The 18,062-nt window shown below is 35.3% G+C and overlaps 2 protein-coding genes across 2 annotated transcripts; one reads left to right on the forward strand and one right to left on the reverse strand.

Annotated features, from left to right (window-relative positions):
* Positions 1 to 1,354: 1,354 nt before the first annotated feature.
* Positions 1,355 to 12,760, reverse strand: LOC106082438 (protein phosphatase PTC7 homolog). The gene is made up of 5 exons (XM_013244942.2): positions 12,062 to 12,760; positions 10,880 to 11,059; positions 2,152 to 2,468; positions 1,939 to 2,077; positions 1,355 to 1,879 (listed from the first exon to the last, which is right to left on the reverse strand). The coding sequence occupies exons 1-5, from the start codon at positions 12,294 to 12,296 to the stop codon at positions 1,830 to 1,832; spliced, it is 921 nt and encodes a 306-aa protein (XP_013100396.2). The 5' UTR covers positions 12,297 to 12,760; the 3' UTR covers positions 1,355 to 1,829.
* Positions 12,761 to 14,780: 2,020 nt separating this feature from the next.
* On the forward strand, positions 14,781 to 17,970 carry LOC106082439 (probable tyrosyl-DNA phosphodiesterase). The gene is made up of 6 exons (XM_013244944.2): positions 14,781 to 14,934; positions 15,029 to 15,454; positions 15,511 to 15,613; positions 15,676 to 16,065; positions 17,121 to 17,712; positions 17,777 to 17,970. The coding sequence occupies exons 1-6, from the start codon at positions 14,853 to 14,855 to the stop codon at positions 17,906 to 17,908; spliced, it is 1,725 nt and encodes a 574-aa protein (XP_013100398.2). The 5' UTR covers positions 14,781 to 14,852; the 3' UTR covers positions 17,909 to 17,970.
* Positions 17,971 to 18,062: the final 92 nt, after the last annotated feature.

The following is an 18,062-nucleotide window of genomic DNA, read 5'->3' on the forward strand; positions in this document are numbered from 1 at the left end:
TTTCCTATGTCATTGCCCGGATTTCGCTGCCAACCGACAGCGGTACTTAGGTGGGGACACAATACCAGACATGAATCAACTTAAGGATTTTGTAGATTTTGTATTTAAGGATTTTGTAGTTGCACGGAATTCCTAACTTATTTTTTTCTTTTTCGAGGTTACTTTTAAGTATTTAGAGGGCACAAAGCTGGAAAATTGGTCATCTTTAAATTAATTTCGTAATCGATGACTCAAATCTTTAAAATTATTACAAATTTTTGGTCATCTTTAAATTAACTTCGTAATCGGTGACTCAAATCTTTAAAATTAGGACAATTTTTTTTTTAATTGACCATAGGTTGCTTGAAAGCAATTTAGAATTAGATATACCTCCCATATATATGTTTGTCAAATTTTGGGTAATTTGCAATAATGTCGTCATTTGTGAACCGTAGTTATTATAGTTTGAACATATTTGCTCGAAATGTGATACGGATTGTTTAACAACCCATCTGAAAACATCCGGCGAGGTCCATCCAAATTGTTTCAGAATTAGACATAGCTCCCACTTTGTATCTTTAGGGTAGGTGTAGGGTATTATAAAGTCGACATCGCCCGACTTTTGCCATTCATTACTGGTTTTTGATACATACTTTTGTTATTATTACTCATAATACCTTCTCAGAAACTCTACCAACATAAAGTACATGCGGGGCGGAAGATTCCGCAAGTACGTACGATAGAAACTACAATGAAATAAGAATTAGTTCATAGTGACCTCTAACCAGCAAAGACGTTGCCTTTTTTGAGCAAAAATTAAACAACACTTTTATACATTTATAATTCGTTTTGCATTTATTATTTGGTTCTCATATCTCATTAATAGCCAATAGTCCGTGTCCAACTGTCACACGGCGGCACCAAACCGTCATATGTATACATATTCATAAGTCCGGCATATAGTTTTCAGTCCAATTGATTGGTTTCATCATTTGTTAACTACAATTTTATAAACATTCCTAAAAACTACATTATTATAATGCATTCACTTGCTTCGTTCGATTAGTAAATACTACATACCAATGTATGTATATGTCGTAATTGCGACTGACTTGTAGGATGTCAAAATGTAATTGATCTCGTCGTTCTCGCAACTTGCCACTCTGAGATAAATCAACAATCACCTTTGTCTAAGTATTTTCAGTTTTGAATAGAAACATTGATGTAATGTCGTTAAGTCTGTCGGTCGTCTTCTCATTCGCGAATAAATCGTATTGGTTTTTCTTTTTTTTACTTCAGCACCTATCGCGGCAATACACAATTGCATACCCCGGGGATTGCGTGTATAAATAATTGAATAATTGGTACAAACGAATGAATCCGCACGCATGCAAATAAACAAAAATAATTATTTTAAGTTTAATGGAGTACACAGTAAAATACAAAAAAAAGTGGTTGGAAAATTACAGGACAGAGAAATAACAATCCGGCTTAATCAACGACCTGAGGAATTGCTCTAAACAAATGTGAGTAAACAAAAACAAATAATTAAGTAAGAACAAATATATATGATGAAATGAAGTGAAGGCGGGAGGGAGGGTGAAGACAAACAACATTCGAATGTATGATGGGATGGAACCTAAAGACTATTGTGACTAATTTTAGGAGTAAAGGATACAGATTTAACTACGCTTAACCTAAGGGGCGCAGAAAAAAGTTAAAAAAAGGCCTATCGCACGCATTAGTTACTTGCTTTCAGGTAGTTGCTTTTTGTTGTTGAAAACAGAGCCAAATTTGTATAAGCTTAAAATAAAGGTATTTAACATAATGATTTTGTTTTTTTTTATAAATTACATTGCTACAGTTGCGAGTACCACAGTTATGTCGTCGGGTTTTCCTCCTGAAAAGACAATCAAAATCGTTACCATTGTCAACAAGGTGCACTCGAAATGAACCTACCCGTTGCGTTGATATTATTACGTCTGGCATTTATTGCAAATGGTGACATGAATTCACTATCAAATGACAATGAGCGAGCCATCAGCGCCAGCGAGTTGGCAGTCATTTGTAATTTGACAGGGTCCGTGACTCCTTCGACCTAAAACATGTTGAATTATAGGAAGCGAGAAAGTGAGTGAGAGATGCAATTGCCGGTCGATCTTGTCCACCTACCTCTTTCAGAACATCCAGTAGTAGTGTTTCGGGAACATTGTCAAACACCCCATCTGTTGCAACTAAAATAACATCGCCTTCCTTTACAGGAAAACTTAAAGTATCTGCCGCATCAGGACTATCACTTAAAACATTGTGATCGTGACCGGGAGGGGGCAATGACAATTGGAAGGGTGTGTTAAAATAGTGCTGCTGTTCTTCTGACTTGTGAATTATCTCCCCCTTGCGAACCACAATAAATCCGCTGTCTCCAATATTGGCTGTGTACACTGTGCTATTCTCTCGATTTAGAACAAGAACGCAAGCCGTGCTGCTACCTGAAAGCAAAAAGGGTTTTAACGTTTTATTTCGTATGTATCGTATCGCACCTTAGCAAAATGTAAGGTAAAACAAACCATTCATATGGATGTATATATAGAAATATTTGATATAGCATTACTAAACAGAAAACAGAGAAACTGTGTGGTTTTCTACTCATGAACGCAAAATAGCCCATTTTAATTTTAATAAATCCTTTTTAAGTTCGATGTTTAACCCACCAGTTACAAAGAGTTTAATAAGTCAACTCATGTCAATTCTTACACCATTATGTATACAAAGTACCTATTAGAGAAAAAATGGCAGGCAGTAGACGGTAAGTAATCTTTAAACCTCACCATAACAACTCGATTTCCATTGGAACGAAAGGATGTATGTTTATCTAATGGCTTCTATTTACCAGTCTAGCTGATTATCTAGCATATGGATAAATAAAACGCACTTCCCGCTAAATGTTTTATACTTTATATACATCCGAACTTATCAAATATCAACAAAATAAGTCATTTTAATTTTAAATAAATTAATTAATAAAGAGTAACCTCAAAGACCATAAAAGAAGAGGACATAGAAAATATAGGCACAAACATTTTTTTTCGTTTTGTGTTTTCGAAAACTGGAACAGGCCTGAATCGGGCGTGTTCTGGGTTTCAATTTTCACTTTTCCCCCCAAATCAATTTGTTATTATCACGCAAACAAAAAGTCAAAATTAGTTATTTGGTTTTATCTAAAAAATCTCATAATGAAAATGTTAGATATTTTGAAATTTTATTAACTTGATAATAAGAAATTGATTTTAGGGGAAAAATGAAACCCAGGATACACGCGAATATGCTGCGTTCTTCCTCTTTTAGTTTTGTCCTTCAAATTGAATGATGACACCATATGTTTTAAGAACGCTCTATATTACATATTTGTTCACATCATCACATGTGATATGTTTATCAATTTTTTATTTAAGTTATTATATCATATATAAGTTATTATATCAAATAAAGATGTGTACAAAATGTTTCTAAATCCTTTAACTCACAGCCAATAGGGTTTTTCGTGCCTTGTGTCGAAGCCTTGAACCTTATATGATGCACGCTACGTGAGGAGCACACAAATAAAAAGATTTGTATTTATTTTAACAAAATAATGAATGTTGTTTTTTTATTAACAACATTTAGGAGATATTTAATGCATTTATAGATTTTTACGCATATATGAATTGTATTTATTGATTAGTCGGTTGTTGTTTTTAGAAGTTAAATTAAAGAGCGACTAATAATGAAAAGTATTTCAAATGGATATTGGGGGGCAAAATTAAGATCGCCGAGGGCTCAACAATTCAAATGGGAGTTCTGGGTTTTAATGAAATCTAAACGCATTCCCTAGCTACGTCAAAGATATCAACATTGCATGTAATGTTACTATTGTCGAGTCGTAAGTGATGGATGAATTATTTTTATTTATTCTAGGAAACTTTTTGTAAAATGTTAAACATCAATGTAGTCCAGCAGTCAAATGAGATCCCAGTACATGGCAAATATTTGAGCAAAAAAATAAAATACAAATTAGAAAGTTTTGAAACTAAATTTTAGGTGACAGCTTAAATTGTGACGCACTAAGCAGAATATAATTTGGATAATTATTTTTCCTCGTATTGAGTCACTCGATTTAAATCAATAGATGGTTTGTAAATTCATTTTTGTTCACTTAATATGTAGAAAAATAGTTGGATGTCATCTTTTGGCAGAAATATATGAAGTGGAGTATGTTTTATTTCTTGCTGCGCTGCAAAAAAAAAATACTTCTAAGAGCATAGTTTTAGCCTAGGCATGACATGCATTTTTTCAGTGATTCGCTGATGAGAAATCAACAATTAAGGAAATTTATTTTGATGGGAATAATTATAAGTGAGTACAAGAAATTGCAAATGTACTCAACAACTTCTTCATAGACAGTATAAAGCAAATAGTAGATAGCGTACCAGCTGAAACGTTTCAGAACTTTATTCAAACGAGCCCTTCCATCAAATTTAAATTTGATATACCAGATATTGTATCATTGAAAAATATACTCAAAACCATGAACAATAAAAAATACCAGAAAATTACGATATAATTGGAAATCATCTACACAGAGTAATAGAATCATCAATGAATGAGGGAGTATTCCCAGAAAGTCTAAAAGAATCAATAATTGTACCAATTCAAAAAGTTAAAAATTCCAAAGATACCAACAATAAGTAAAATAATAGAGAAAATTGTGCATCATTAATTGAACGAATATTTTGAAATCAACAATCTTTTAAATGAGACGCAATCTGGATTTAAAGAAAAACATAGCTGTGAATTCCTGTTAAATTTTGTAGTTGCCCAATGGAAGGCGGATGTCGGAAAGAAAAAAGTGTGTAGTAACGGTTTTTCTAGATTTGAAACGAGCCTTCGAAACAATCGATAGAAAAATATTCTTTAGAAAGCTTAACAGATACGGTGTTGAAGGAAAAGAGCTAAATTGGTTTCAAAGCTATCTAGAAAATAGAAAACAAAAAACTAATAAATGTGGTAATAATTATGAAGATCCAAACATTTGCATTGCCAAACTAAACGAAGAACTGGAAAATGTGGCAAAATATCTACAAATGAAACTGAATACAACTAAAACTAAGGCAATGGTTATAAGCGGAAACGCAACGAAAAATATTATAATTGAAAATTCAATTATAGAGAAAGCGGAGGAGATAAAGTATCTTGGCATTATCGTCGATAAGCATTTGAAATTTGACAAACACTTTGAATTTGTATGTAAAAAATATAGCAAAAAGGTGGCATTCTTGGGAAGAATAAGAAAGAATATATCAAAGAAAACTTCTTAGGAATTAGGAATTCTTAGCAATACAATGACAGTTCTATTCTGAATAACAATTCCTTTGGGAGTTTATTCCCTACTCCCTTTTCCCCTATTCTGAATAACAATTTACTGGGAGTTTTTTTCCCTAATCCCTTTTCCCTTATTCTAAACAAACTTCGAAAAAGGGAAATCTCTTCCAGGGAAAAAATTTGCTATTCTGAATCGAAATAAAAGGGAGAATTAGGCGATAAAACTTGGGAAAAATTCCCCCAAACAAATGAAAGGGAGTTAGGATAAAAAATTATGAATTTTATTGTTTTTATAAAAAAAAACGGTTCCACTTCTTATTACTTAGGAACAATTTAAAATGTGTGGAAATTAATTTTCAATTTTTCATCAAAATCAAGTACAAATTTGGTTAGGTGCTCCAGGTTTAAATGCCATAGAAGTTTTTCTCAATTTTATTGCCACTTGGTTCCGAGTCGGATACTAAAAGGAGGTCCCTTATCGTTGAGCTTAAAGTAGAATCAGACGACACTCTATGATGTTCAAAGATACTTGGCGCCACATTTGGCAGCATTTACTCCACAGGAGTAGAAATAAATCCATAAGTCGATTTTCGGCAGCATTATGTCCAGCAGCCGTCCCAACCACTATGAAAAGCGGTCACCGCACGGAAATGTCGATTAGATCTTCAAGTTCTAGTTCTATAAAAGTAGGCCTCTAAATAAATCGGCCCATCAAACAGTCCACCACCGCATTTATGGCGACTAAGGAGAAGCAAGCCTCTATATTACGATTCAACCTCGTTAACTCCTTTTGGCAAGGCTAAACGCCAACATGTGCCCCGCATGCAGCCAGGGACAACACGACACAATCTATTTATCTGTTCACCAGATGGATGAAGACGGAAAGTTGTCATCACAGCCCAGAAATATGATGACAAGCTGTAGGCCATAATTGTGCATTATTAAAATATAAAAATTAAAATAAACATTACAAAAGCAACACTAAACATGTTTGTAAACTTTTTTAGCAACCGTTGTAACTTATTTTTGCTTATTTTTCCATTTTATGTTCTTTTTCTCCAAAAAATAACAATCAAATGTTTAGCCAAAATAAAACAGCTGTTGGCGTGTTACCAAAATATGTTCAAAATAATTTAACGTATGTTTCTGATGTACAACCATACAATTTACGTAATTTACACGATTTTAGATTACAACTTCATAGATCTAATTTTTGTCAAAACTTAATATTTTATAATGGCCTTAAGATATCTTATCAACTTCCTGTAGAGTTAAATACAGAAAACAGTTTTAAAAACTTTAAGCGCAATATAATTTTCTATGTTAAACAAAATTTCTAATTTATAAAATCCCAACTCAACATTTTGTATTGTCTAATAGCTTAAAATTTAAAAATAATTTTTTTTTGTTTTTAAATTGGTAATATGGACCCTGAGGAAGGTTATTGGTTATTTCATTTAATTCGACTCCCTGACGAGAACTTCGGGAAAATTTTCAGCGGTGCTTATCCCCTCCTAATGCTAGACATTTGTGTAGTACTATGCCATGTTAAAACTTCTCCCTAAAGAGGTGTCGCATTCAAACTCGGTTATAAAAAAAAAGAGACCTCTTATCAATGAGCTTAAAATTTGAATCAGACAGCACTCAGTGATATGTTAGCGGTTTGCCCCAGTTCCTTATTGGAATGTTCATGGGCAAATTTGCAATTGCAATTCAAAGCCATCAGGCCCCTATGCAAACATTATTTCAAACACAAGATTAAAAATAATACAATGAAACATATGATCCAAACATAAATTCGTATAAATGAAGATAGGAAAACGTTATTGCAAATCAAAACACTACCCAATGTAAGAAATGTTATTCTCAATTTAAAGGAATTACCAAAAAAGGGAGAAAAATATTAAAAAAATAAAACAAACTACATAATCATTCATAACAAAATAAAGTGCCTAGAGCATTAAAACAAGAAAAGAAACACAAAAAATAAGGGCTTAAAGGAAGTGTTGCAGAACTCTTCCGCTATAAGATGAAAATGACATGCTGACATTTTTTTAAGTCCTCGAGCAGTGCATTGTATTGCCGGGCTACACTTACTACAAATGTATAGTCCATTTGGCGCACAATCCTATGAATAATTAACTGACACCTGGAATGAGCAAACTCAAAAGCTTCAACTAGAAATAAAGGACAGCGGCACTTTATTAGCCTATAGAAATATAACAATAAACCCGACATGACAAACCTAAAAAAAGATCAACCGAGAGAGCTAATACCGTGGACAGTAGCGTGCGCACGATGTTTAAGATGGTGTGCAAAACGAACAACTCGACTCATTGCCAGTCGAATGATATTGAATTTAGGCCTTGAAGCGAAAAAACTTCAAGGCGATATAACACAATCAGCGTTACCGTTGAAATTTTTCGCCACTGTTGCGATTCATTAAAAAAAGGCATAGGTGGCGCAAAAAGTGGCACCCTATTCATAGGCGTAAAGTTCGGTCGAGCCGAATCTGTCATGTCCTTTACTACGCATTGTAAGTTCTTTGGGCAATTTCGCTCACTCTTAAGACCATACTGCAGCCGGTTGTAAGTACTGGATTGACCCTATGTAGTCCTTCAACACACTACTACAACAACAACAACAATCAAATTTCAGCTAATTGGAATAAAAACTTGGAATTTCCATTTATAAGAAATTTGAAGTTCCATTATAAGGCATTTGAAGCAGATTTGGAAAATAGCATTGGTAGATGCGTATTTCATATCATAACGAAATTTCCAAAAAGCCCCTTTCTGGACCAAAGGACCCAAATTTGACCACGAACATTCCACGAAGGAAGAGAGGGCAAACGTCCACATATCAATGAGTGCTGTTCGATTCAATTTTAATCGGACAACTCTATCTTGACAAGTATCAAATAACAAATGTCGCCAAGCCATCGAAAGGTTCGTTTATGAGAGTACCTATTCTAAACATCAACTACAATTATTTGCACAAAACCACGAGGGGTCTTATTCGTGTTGAAAATACCTACCCAAAAAATCGACGAAATATATTTAGGACCATTATTACGATTAGCTACAATAAATTTAGCACAATAAATTTTTTTTCTAATTTTTCCGTTTTTCGAATCCACGAAACTCTGCCGAAACGGAATTTTTGGTTACACAAAACTTAATATAGTTTTTTTGATCCATTTTTTCGAAGAGTAAAAATCGTAGAGCGCACCAAAACACGACTATCCTTTTTATTTGTCAAAAACAAACTGACAATCCAAAATGGCTGATTTTACCAACAATAAAACAGACATTTATACCAACATAACACAAAAAACAAAAAACAAATACAAAGATCGTAACTCACGAAATTTTAAATTAACGGCTATTTTTTGATCAAAACATGGTTATTTAAATGAAAACAGACAATTGAAGAACATTTTTTTCAGAAGAGTGGAAAAGTGACCCAAAAAATATAGTATTTAGTAGCACAAAGATAAGCTGGCAAACAAGCATCATCGTCGAAAAAGTATCAAATTTGATATTTAGGTCCGGCACGGGATTACTATGAGCACCATGAGAGGCCTGGCGGCAACGACTATTCCTTAAATACAGAGTGCCTTTGTTGCTCGATACGACAAAGCGAGGTATTGGTGCCTTAAATTATCAACGGCCATCATGTTCCCGCGGAGGTTAGTCATATAGACCGTAACAAGTTTGCTCACCTAACAGAGCTTCACGAGGATCGTCACTTTCACATGCAAATGTCGCCACAAAAACTAACATAATAGGCATATCAGTGAAAGGCCGGGCGGCACCGGCTCTTGCACAAATACTGAGTGCCTATGATGCTCGATATGACATGGCGGGTTTTTGGCGCCTTTAAATAACCACTGGCCACGCTGTTCCCGCGGCGATTGGTCCTTTGGAACGTAACGATCTTGCTCACCCAAAGTATCTTGACGAGCATCCCCACCTCCACATTAAAAAGGTGGCTACAACAACAACAACCGTCTAGGATAACAGGCGAAAACATAAGTGCCTTAAATTTAGAAGGATTAATTGAAAGGTGATTTACACTCATCCATGAACTAAGCTTCAGAAGGATCAAATCAATCGTAGACTGCAAAACTGCCGTGCAACGTAAACTCCCTTTAAAAAGAAGTCGAATATCATCCGCAAACGCGAATGGGAAATACCAAACCGGCAATTCATTCAATAAATCTTTAACAAATACAACGAACAGGAAGGGACCTAAACCGTACTGTTCCCAACATAAAAAACGTCACTACAATTTCAATTTACACAAGCCATCTGTTGTCTCCCAACTAGATACGCAGACAATAACCAACACGCCCTACTCGGGAACCGGTAAAGGGCAATAAGCTTACACAACATCTTACAACATGAAGTGGCGGGAGATACCTCGAAACTTGGTGTCAGAGATTTTAGAATGATCGCAGAAGATCGAGGCGCTCGGAACGCTATTCTACGTTCAGCTGGTGGAACAAATATTCTGTCATAGCCAATTAAAGTAAAGTAACATCTTACCATAGTCCACCCTTTGGAAATCCAAAGACAAACGCACACAAAATCGGCCACCACCAAAGTTATTCCGAATGCAACCTTTTAATCCAAGAAGCGAGCCGTTGTGCTTCTTTTACATCTAAACCCACGCTGAGCATCATGCAACACCGAACTGCCCTGGGACTTCAGTACGTTTTGCACTACCTTGGACATGCGTGGAAGAACAAAAATACGTCAATTCTATGGCAGCCGCTTGTACGTACCGGATTGACACAATGAAGCCCTTTATCGGAAAAAAAGCAAAAATAGATCGGTATTCGGTTAAAGAGTTAGGTCCTTTTTTCCCGCAAAGTAAGTAATTTCGAGACTTGCCAGAAATCTAAATTCCAACCAGTAATACAATGAAAAGAAAACCCTTTAAGATCAAAAACGAAATTGTTAAAACTGCTAGAAGCATCTAGTTGATTTCTTACAAATTCTGCATACAAGTTATTCGACTCATTTGGATTAACTTGAAAAAGTTTTGTTTGTAAACTGTATCTGGGAACTGCCCCTATTAATATGCAAATGCAACATTGGCTCTTAAGCTACTGGCTGCTGTTAGAAACAGATCTAACTTATGTACTACAATCGAAAACTGGGTCAGATTATTATGCAATAAGATTTTTCGCAACAAAGGTCTTAATCTAACTTGATTAACAAACTTGTTTGTAATTTATAGATATATATATATATATATTTTTTTTTTTTTGAGTATCTTCGAGCTAAAGGACAGCTTTGAAAATTTTAAAGGATTTTTGGATAATGGCAATCCCCCGGCTGTTTTCTTCAAGGTTATTTATTATTGTTCACAGGTTAAATATTGTTGTGGTCCATGTAACGTCAACCACATATGAAGTGCAACCTGATTTTATATATTCAAAACTTAAAGAGATCTGACGCAAAATAGGATACTTCGTATACAAAAACGGTTTTTTTTCTTTCATAAATGAATAGTTATTTCAAAAAAATATTACCTAGTATAGGTTTCTTTTGCTCCAACAGTTCACAATAACTATATGCTAGCAGGTTGACAGGCTTTTGCGGGTTAAAGTTTACGCAGTGAACAAGGCGCTCACATGTCTTCATCAGGAAGGACGAAAATTCTCCAGGATCAATACCATAACTTCGCCATCCGCCAACACCGTCAGCAACACCTTAAAAAATTGGTATTTGAAATTCAGTGCAAGAATATGTAGGTACATAGATATGTAGGTATATTGGTTAAAACACAACAAAAAAAAAACAAATAAGGACTAGCATAAGTCGGGCGAAGCCGACCTTTTGATACCCTACACCACATTGGATATACAGACTAAGTCATCGAATTTAAAATTTGCTTCGTGCCAAATTTTGTAAAGATAAATTTCTTAATAATTGAGTATTATTCAAAATCGGATGAAAATATATATGGGAGCCTTATTTAAATCTGAAACGTTTTCTATTAAATTCAATAGCAATACCGGGAGTCATAAGGGCATGTGCCACTTTTCATCTGAATCGGTTAACAAATGGCAAAGTTATTGCAATAATAGTCCCAGAGGGGAGCTATAGCTAAATCTGAACCGATTTCTATGAAATTCACTAATAATATCGAGACTTATAAGAGAACCCATCGTGCAAAATTTCGTGAGAATCCACAAATGAAGATGTAATTTCAATTTTAGTCAAAATCGGACGAACATATATATGGGAGCATATCCAAATCTGAATCGATTTTTCCCAATTTCAAAAGGCTCCGTCTCTAGACCCTAGGAAATGTTTGTGCCAAATTTGAAGACGATCGGGTGAAAATTGCGACCTGTACTTTGTACACAAATTACATGGACAGACAGACGGACATATCTAAATCGAAGAAGAAAGTAATTCTGAGTCGATCGGTATACTTATCAATGGGTCTATCTCTATTCCATCTGGGTGTTACAAAGAAAATCACTAATTTATAATACCCTGTACCACAGTAGTGGTGTAAGGTTTAAATATTGTCTTCTTAATATCAATAGAATGGATATGACAGAACATGTTAAACAAGCGCATATGTGTGCACACCAACACATGTGCTCTTGAATTTTGTCACTACATATTGAAGTGCATTGCATTATACACAAAAAGAGGTCCTCACGTGTTTTTTTTTTTTTTTTTTTTTTTGTTTGCCTTACCTAGGACGTCAGAGTTGGAGGTGGAGGTTTTGAACCAGGAATCTTCACCATATTTGCCTGGCTTATATTTAGATGTTAGAAAATCCTTTGGAAATCCGCATACGACTGACACGAAATGAGGTCTTGATTTTGCAGGTCCTGTTGTTGCTACATTAGTTGCAGACTCCAATAATGTAGAAAAACCATTGCGCAATGCCCGCGAGATAACTCTTGAAGTCCAGCTGAGTGAATGCATTCTAACGAGTTTGTGTGTATCTGTTCACCACTAAGTGGCACTCACCGAAGTTACACGTTTGGTTGGGGGATTTTAAGTTTCTTTTTTCATCAGAATATTTCCTTTAGCACACAAGTTAATGTGTTTAGTGTACTAGATCGTTGAAAAGCAAAGTCGGTAGGATTTGCGTTTTACGGTTTATTTTTATCGCGAGATTCTCTTTGGTAGATCTAATTTTTTTACGTCAAAGTCACAAGGCGAACGAAGTTGATGGCAAAGAGGAATGGAACTTTTCGTCATTCGTTGTTAACTTTTATATACCGTCAATCTAAAATTTTCTAATCCTGCCGATAGTTCAGTATTTCACATGATTTTATATAATCTAACGTCGTAGTAATTCCTATTTGGGGAGAGAAAAAATAATTTTCTTTCCTACTGGAGAAAATAAGATGTAAAATTGCCTTTGGATGTAAGATTTAGTGCTGATTTTTAACGAGTACCAACTATTCTCAGCGGTACTCGGTAGTTCTACAATCAGTGATGTCACGTGGCGGAAGGCAAATAAGTAGAATCGTATTGTTACCATGGTATAATTAAGAGGATGTATTTTCATCATTATAACACTGTTTTATTGCTTATTTGTGGCATATCGGATCGAATAGAACATCTTTTTGAGAGCTTAGAAAAATATCACAGCTGTGATATCAAGCCTTTGACATTTAAATTCGCTGCAAAATCAAAACAACAATTAAAAATTGTAATGTGTAATTTTCATAGCCTACCTTTATTCCAATAGAAATTCAAAATAAACACTACCCGAAACGTTGGGAAAAAATAATGAATTCAATTAGTTTTATTCATTGCAAAAACAACCATAAAGCCCATGAAAACATTCTATTAGATAACATAAAAAGTTGGTCCATAACGAAAATAAAAATTTCCGCCATAATAAGCTACTCCAATAAATCTGTACGAAGTGATAATGATTGCGCATGGTACACTAAAGAGATAGGGTCATTAGCACAACAACAAAAATCTACCCCCAACGAAACTACCTTAAATGGCAAATGCCGTAAATTGAAATGTCAAAGTGGTTCTAAAAATAAACTTTATTTTACAACTTATCTTCTACAAATGTGTTTTATATTTGTATTTTCATCATAAGAACACTGTTTTGTTGCTTATGTGTGGAATATCGGATCAAATAGAACATGTTTTTAAGATTGTAGAAATATATCACAGCTGTGATATTAAGCCTTTGACATTTAGATGTACTGCAAAATCAAAATAAAAATAAAAAAATTGTACTTAGTTGCTCGCGTGACTTCACCTTATTAGTACATCCTAATGATTGCGAAAGAACGCTTTTGGACATGCAATTACAAGAACATTACTTTGATACAAGTAGAAGACATCTGTATTAATTATTTTCCCAATTTCAGAAAGACATGTACATGGAACCTTCTTCACGAAGAATTAATGCAAATGCAATTTTGTTTCTAATTTTTTTCTATTGTTTACATGAAAATGATGCAAGATATATTCATTTACAGGTAGTGGCAGTTCCCAAAACTCTGATTTTGTGTGTACTAGTTCGCGCCATTTTTCGTTGTTTGTGTGTGTTAGAGTTCTTAACTATAATGCACACACACACAACCAAAACACGTTGACAGATAGTGGACTTCGCAAAATTTTTCAGTATTAGAAAAAATGGTCGATTGGCACGGCAAAATGAAATTTTTTCTCACCAGTGTAAAAAACAGGTAGAGTACCGTAAACAGCTGAGTACACATTTTTTCTCACGAGTGCACTATCTGTCAACAAATTTTGGCTGTGTGTGAGTATTATAGTTAAGAACCATACACACTCAAACAACGAAAAATGGAGCGAACTAGTTACATATACAAAATCAATTTTGCACTTATCACTGGTTTTGACCGATAGCGAACACAATATTTTATTGTTGGGCAACTGCCACAACCTGTAAATGAATGTATCTTAGGAGATTGCTATCATTCGACACACGCTCTATGAGAAGAATTATTTTTTATTTTTGTCGATTCATCCTTGTGTTTTTCTTTTTTTTGTAGAGTTGCCAGAGGGAATTAATATATAACGTTTTGTTAATAAGGAATTAGAGAATAACATAATCGTTAGTCCAAACGATTTTTTCGACATATTTAACTAAACAATGTTTGTTATTAGTTACAGCATTGCTGTATTCTGTCATCCGGTTACGCAAAGAAAATTTCATTTGAGCTGCGTACCTGCAACCAAAATCTTCGGTAACGGTATCGGTTACGAAATTTCGCTTAGGTAATGTCAATGCATTTCTTATGGTAACAAAAATTTCGCATGAGGTGCATACTGCGCCTAATCGGCAAAAAGTGCGGCAGATAGACCACAAGAATGTGTAGTGTTTTGTCACCATGTGTTTTCTACCAAAAATTTCGCTGGGAGCATATAGTGGCTAAAATTGAAAATCTCTTGGATTACCCTGTTAATGCCACTAGCTCCACTAGCTTTATTTTAAAAGCGATTTCATTACTGCTTCTTGTTTAAATTTCAAAAATAAAAATGTCGAAAAAAATATGTCCGTATGCTGAGAAATGTTACCGAAGGAATCCAATTCATTTCAACGAGTTCTCCCATCCCCACTGTACTTATAATGTTAATTGATTAATTTGCTATTGAAGTAATATTTTGTTTTGTTGTTTTTTATTTTATTTATATATTTTTTTATTGAAGAACAGTGGAAAGTATATACAAACGCGGTTTAGATTCTGCCACTCAGGAGTATATAATACCCTCTGACTTGTTGGATAATGTAGATGTGATCCTTCAGCAGTTGAAATTGATGGAAAAAATCTTTCCCAAGGATGATTCTTCTCCAAAAAAGGAGCAGGCAAATCCACAGGGACAGGGCGCAGGTTTCACGAAAAGTGAAAAGCGAGACTCTTCGCCAAAACCATCAACGTCGAGAGGACACTCTGCACCTGACTCTAATCTGGCGAAAAAACAAAAGATAACACGTGATATAAAAGACTACATACCGGTAGTTGTCGAGAAGGGACAAATGTCTAAAAAGCTTGAAGCTGCTTCTCCATATAATTTTTTCCTTACTGCAATCACAGATTCGAAACGAACACATAGCGAGCCGTTGACTATCACGTTGCAAGGTATGTGCTTCTCTATAAGTGTTGAATATACCTAATCCAATAAAATACCCTTTCAGAGATCCTTGATGAAAGTCTAGGAGTCATAGAATCCTCAGTTCAAATAAATTTCATGGTTGATATCGGTTGGCTACTTGGTCATTACTATTTTGCAGGCATCCTGTAAGAGTGGAATGTGTGTCATCCAACATGTGTGTTTTTTATTAAAATTTGTACAATTTCAGAGACACACCATTGCTGGTTTTGTATGGAGACGACACTCCGGAATTACAAACTATATCCAAGCACAAACCAAAAGTAACGGCTGTCAAAGTGAAAATGGCAACTCCTTTCTCCACTTCGCATACCAAAATGATGTTGTTGGGTTATAAAGATGGATCGATGCGCGTTGTAGTTTCCACAGCCAATCTTTACGAAGATGATTGGCATAATCGCACACAAGGTGTTTGGATCAGTCCTTTGTTGACACCCTTGCCTGATAGTGCAGACACAGCTGCTGGGGAGAGCCCCACCATGTTTCGACAAGATTTGATGTTATATTTGGTGGAATACAAGTGCGCAGAGTTACAGCCATGGATTGCTCGAATTCGAAAATCAGATTTTAGTGCAATAAAGTAAGTCCTATTTTAGTGCAATAAAATTAGTTGATTTAAAACAGGGCATACAAATTCACACACCAAATTCATTTAACCTTTTGATGACGAAAGATTAACCGCTCGATAAAGTATTGATTTTATTGCATATCTTATTCATACTTAAAATAATACTTTATACTTAAAATACACTTTGTAAAGTGGCGCCATAATTTTTAAAAATGTTGCTACTTCCTTGAAAAGAAAACCTGGAGCATTGAAGGACGCCGTGCAATGTCACTGCCATGGTCAAAAATGTCAGGATTCGTTGGAAAATATTCCAATTAGCACAAGCGTCAAGTTGTATGCAGCTATATCAAGTAGTTTTGTGTGTATGATTGCAGCGTCAAAATTTTTATATTTCATTTAGATGTTCGACACAAAATTTATTTGGTTCATTAGTTTTGGATGTTAATGATAAACATACTATATTACATGGCATTGGTATCATTGAAACCTCACCAACGCAAATCCTCTGTAACTTTTATGACACAAAAAAATTCAGCTCAGAACATCTATTCATTAATGTATCGGATTGGATCTATATTGGGATATGATATCGTTGACCCATTTAAAATTTCTAAAAATTTTACGAAAAATCTCGTGGACAATCAGCGGTATGAAGCGGAGAGTCTCAGTGAGTGGCCGGCCGGCACCGGCTCTTGCATAAATACTGAGGGCCTATCATCCTCGATATGACAAGGTGAGTTATTGGCGCCTTCAAATTAGCCAATGGCACCCTGTTCCCGCGGCGATCGGTCCCTTGGGCCAAAACTAGCTTGCTCACCTACAGGAGCTTGACGAGGATCGCCACCTTCACTATAGCGCGCATTTGCCTTGAACAGATGGAGGCATAAAACAATTTTGAGGGCTAACTTTAGAGTTGAATTGAAAAATAAAATGTGCAATCGGAAGATCGGCTACAAACATTTAAAGACATAATACGGCTCTTGAAAAATGTTGTTCCTGTCTGTTCGTTAGTTCCTACAATGTATTAATTTTATATTTAACAAGAGTTCTATTTTATTTTCCACTAGTGTATTCTTTATCGGTTCAGTACCTGGAGGACACAGAGAAGGTCCCCGTGGCCATCCATGGGGCCATGCACGTGTGAGTAGCATTTTACAAAAACATTGCGCTCCTATTGATGACTCAGTTCCCGTGGTGTGCCAAAGTTCCAGCATAGGAAGCCTCGGTGCTGGCGTACAAGCGTGGATACAGAATGATTTTCTTAATAGTTTAAGGCGTGACAGCACACCGTTGGGCATACGTAAATTTCCTGCATTTAAAATGATTTATCCAAGCTATTCGAATGTGAGCGGCAGTCACGATGGTATGCTCGGCGGTGGATGCTTGCCTTATAGCAAAAACACAAACGACAAACAACCTTGGCTAACATCATATTTACACCAATGGACTTCGAAACTTCGACACCGTTCACAGGCAATGCCGCACATTAAATCGTATACGCGATTTGATTTGGAGAAGAAATCCATGTATTGGTTTATGCTTACTTCAGCGAATCTCTCAAAAGCTGCTTGGGGTTCGTTCAACAAAAACGCAAATATTCAAGCTTGCCTTCGTATAGCGAACTACGAAGTAGGTGTTCTATTTTTACCTCGATTTGTGGTAAGGTTTTGTTTTTCAATTCAAACCAACTGAGCGCTCAGTACGTTTTCGTGATTTTTTTAAGATTGGCGAGGATACATTTCCCCTAGGCTCTCCCAGAGATGGCATTCCCCCCTTTCCCTTGCCTTACGATGTTCCCTTAACACCATACAGCCCTGATGATAAGCCTTTTTTAATGGATTATCTGCATATGTGATTTTTCTGCTACAGATGTTTAATATGATATTGCATTAATAAAAGTATTCCGTAAACAATTTATTTTACATTTGTTTCTCATAAAATTATAGTTGGGCAGCGATTATCCCTAATCGGAATGAACAGGATAACGATAACGAAAGGAATATACAATC

The sequence above is a fragment of the Stomoxys calcitrans genome, chromosome 4 (genome assembly GCF_963082655.1).
Source record: "Stomoxys calcitrans chromosome 4, idStoCalc2.1, whole genome shotgun sequence".
Classification (NCBI taxonomy): domain Eukaryota; kingdom Metazoa; phylum Arthropoda; class Insecta; order Diptera; family Muscidae; genus Stomoxys; species Stomoxys calcitrans.

Bases quoted from the DNA above. Each gene is read 5' to 3' on its own strand.
- LOC106082438 (XM_013244942.2), bottom strand. From the start codon at position 12,296: ATGCATTCACTCAGCTGGACTTCAAGAGTTATCTCGCGGGCATTGCGC. The intron at 11,060-12,061 runs GTAAGGCAAACA...CAATTTTTTAAG, and splicing joins CTCCAACTCTGACGTCCTAG to GTGTTGCTGACGGTGTTGGC. The intron at 1,880-1,938 runs GTAGGTTCATTT...TTGTCTTTTCAG, and splicing joins TAATAATATCAACGCAACGG to GAGGAAAACCCGACGACATA.
- LOC106082439 (XM_013244944.2), top strand. From the start codon at position 14,853: ATGTCGAAAAAAATATGTCCGTATGCTGAGAAATGTTACCGAAGGAAT. The intron at 14,935-15,028 runs GTACTTATAATG...ATTGAAGAACAG, and splicing joins CGAGTTCTCCCATCCCCACT to TGGAAAGTATATACAAACGC. The intron at 17,713-17,776 runs GTAAGGTTTTGT...GATTTTTTTAAG, and splicing joins TATTTTTACCTCGATTTGTG to ATTGGCGAGGATACATTTCC.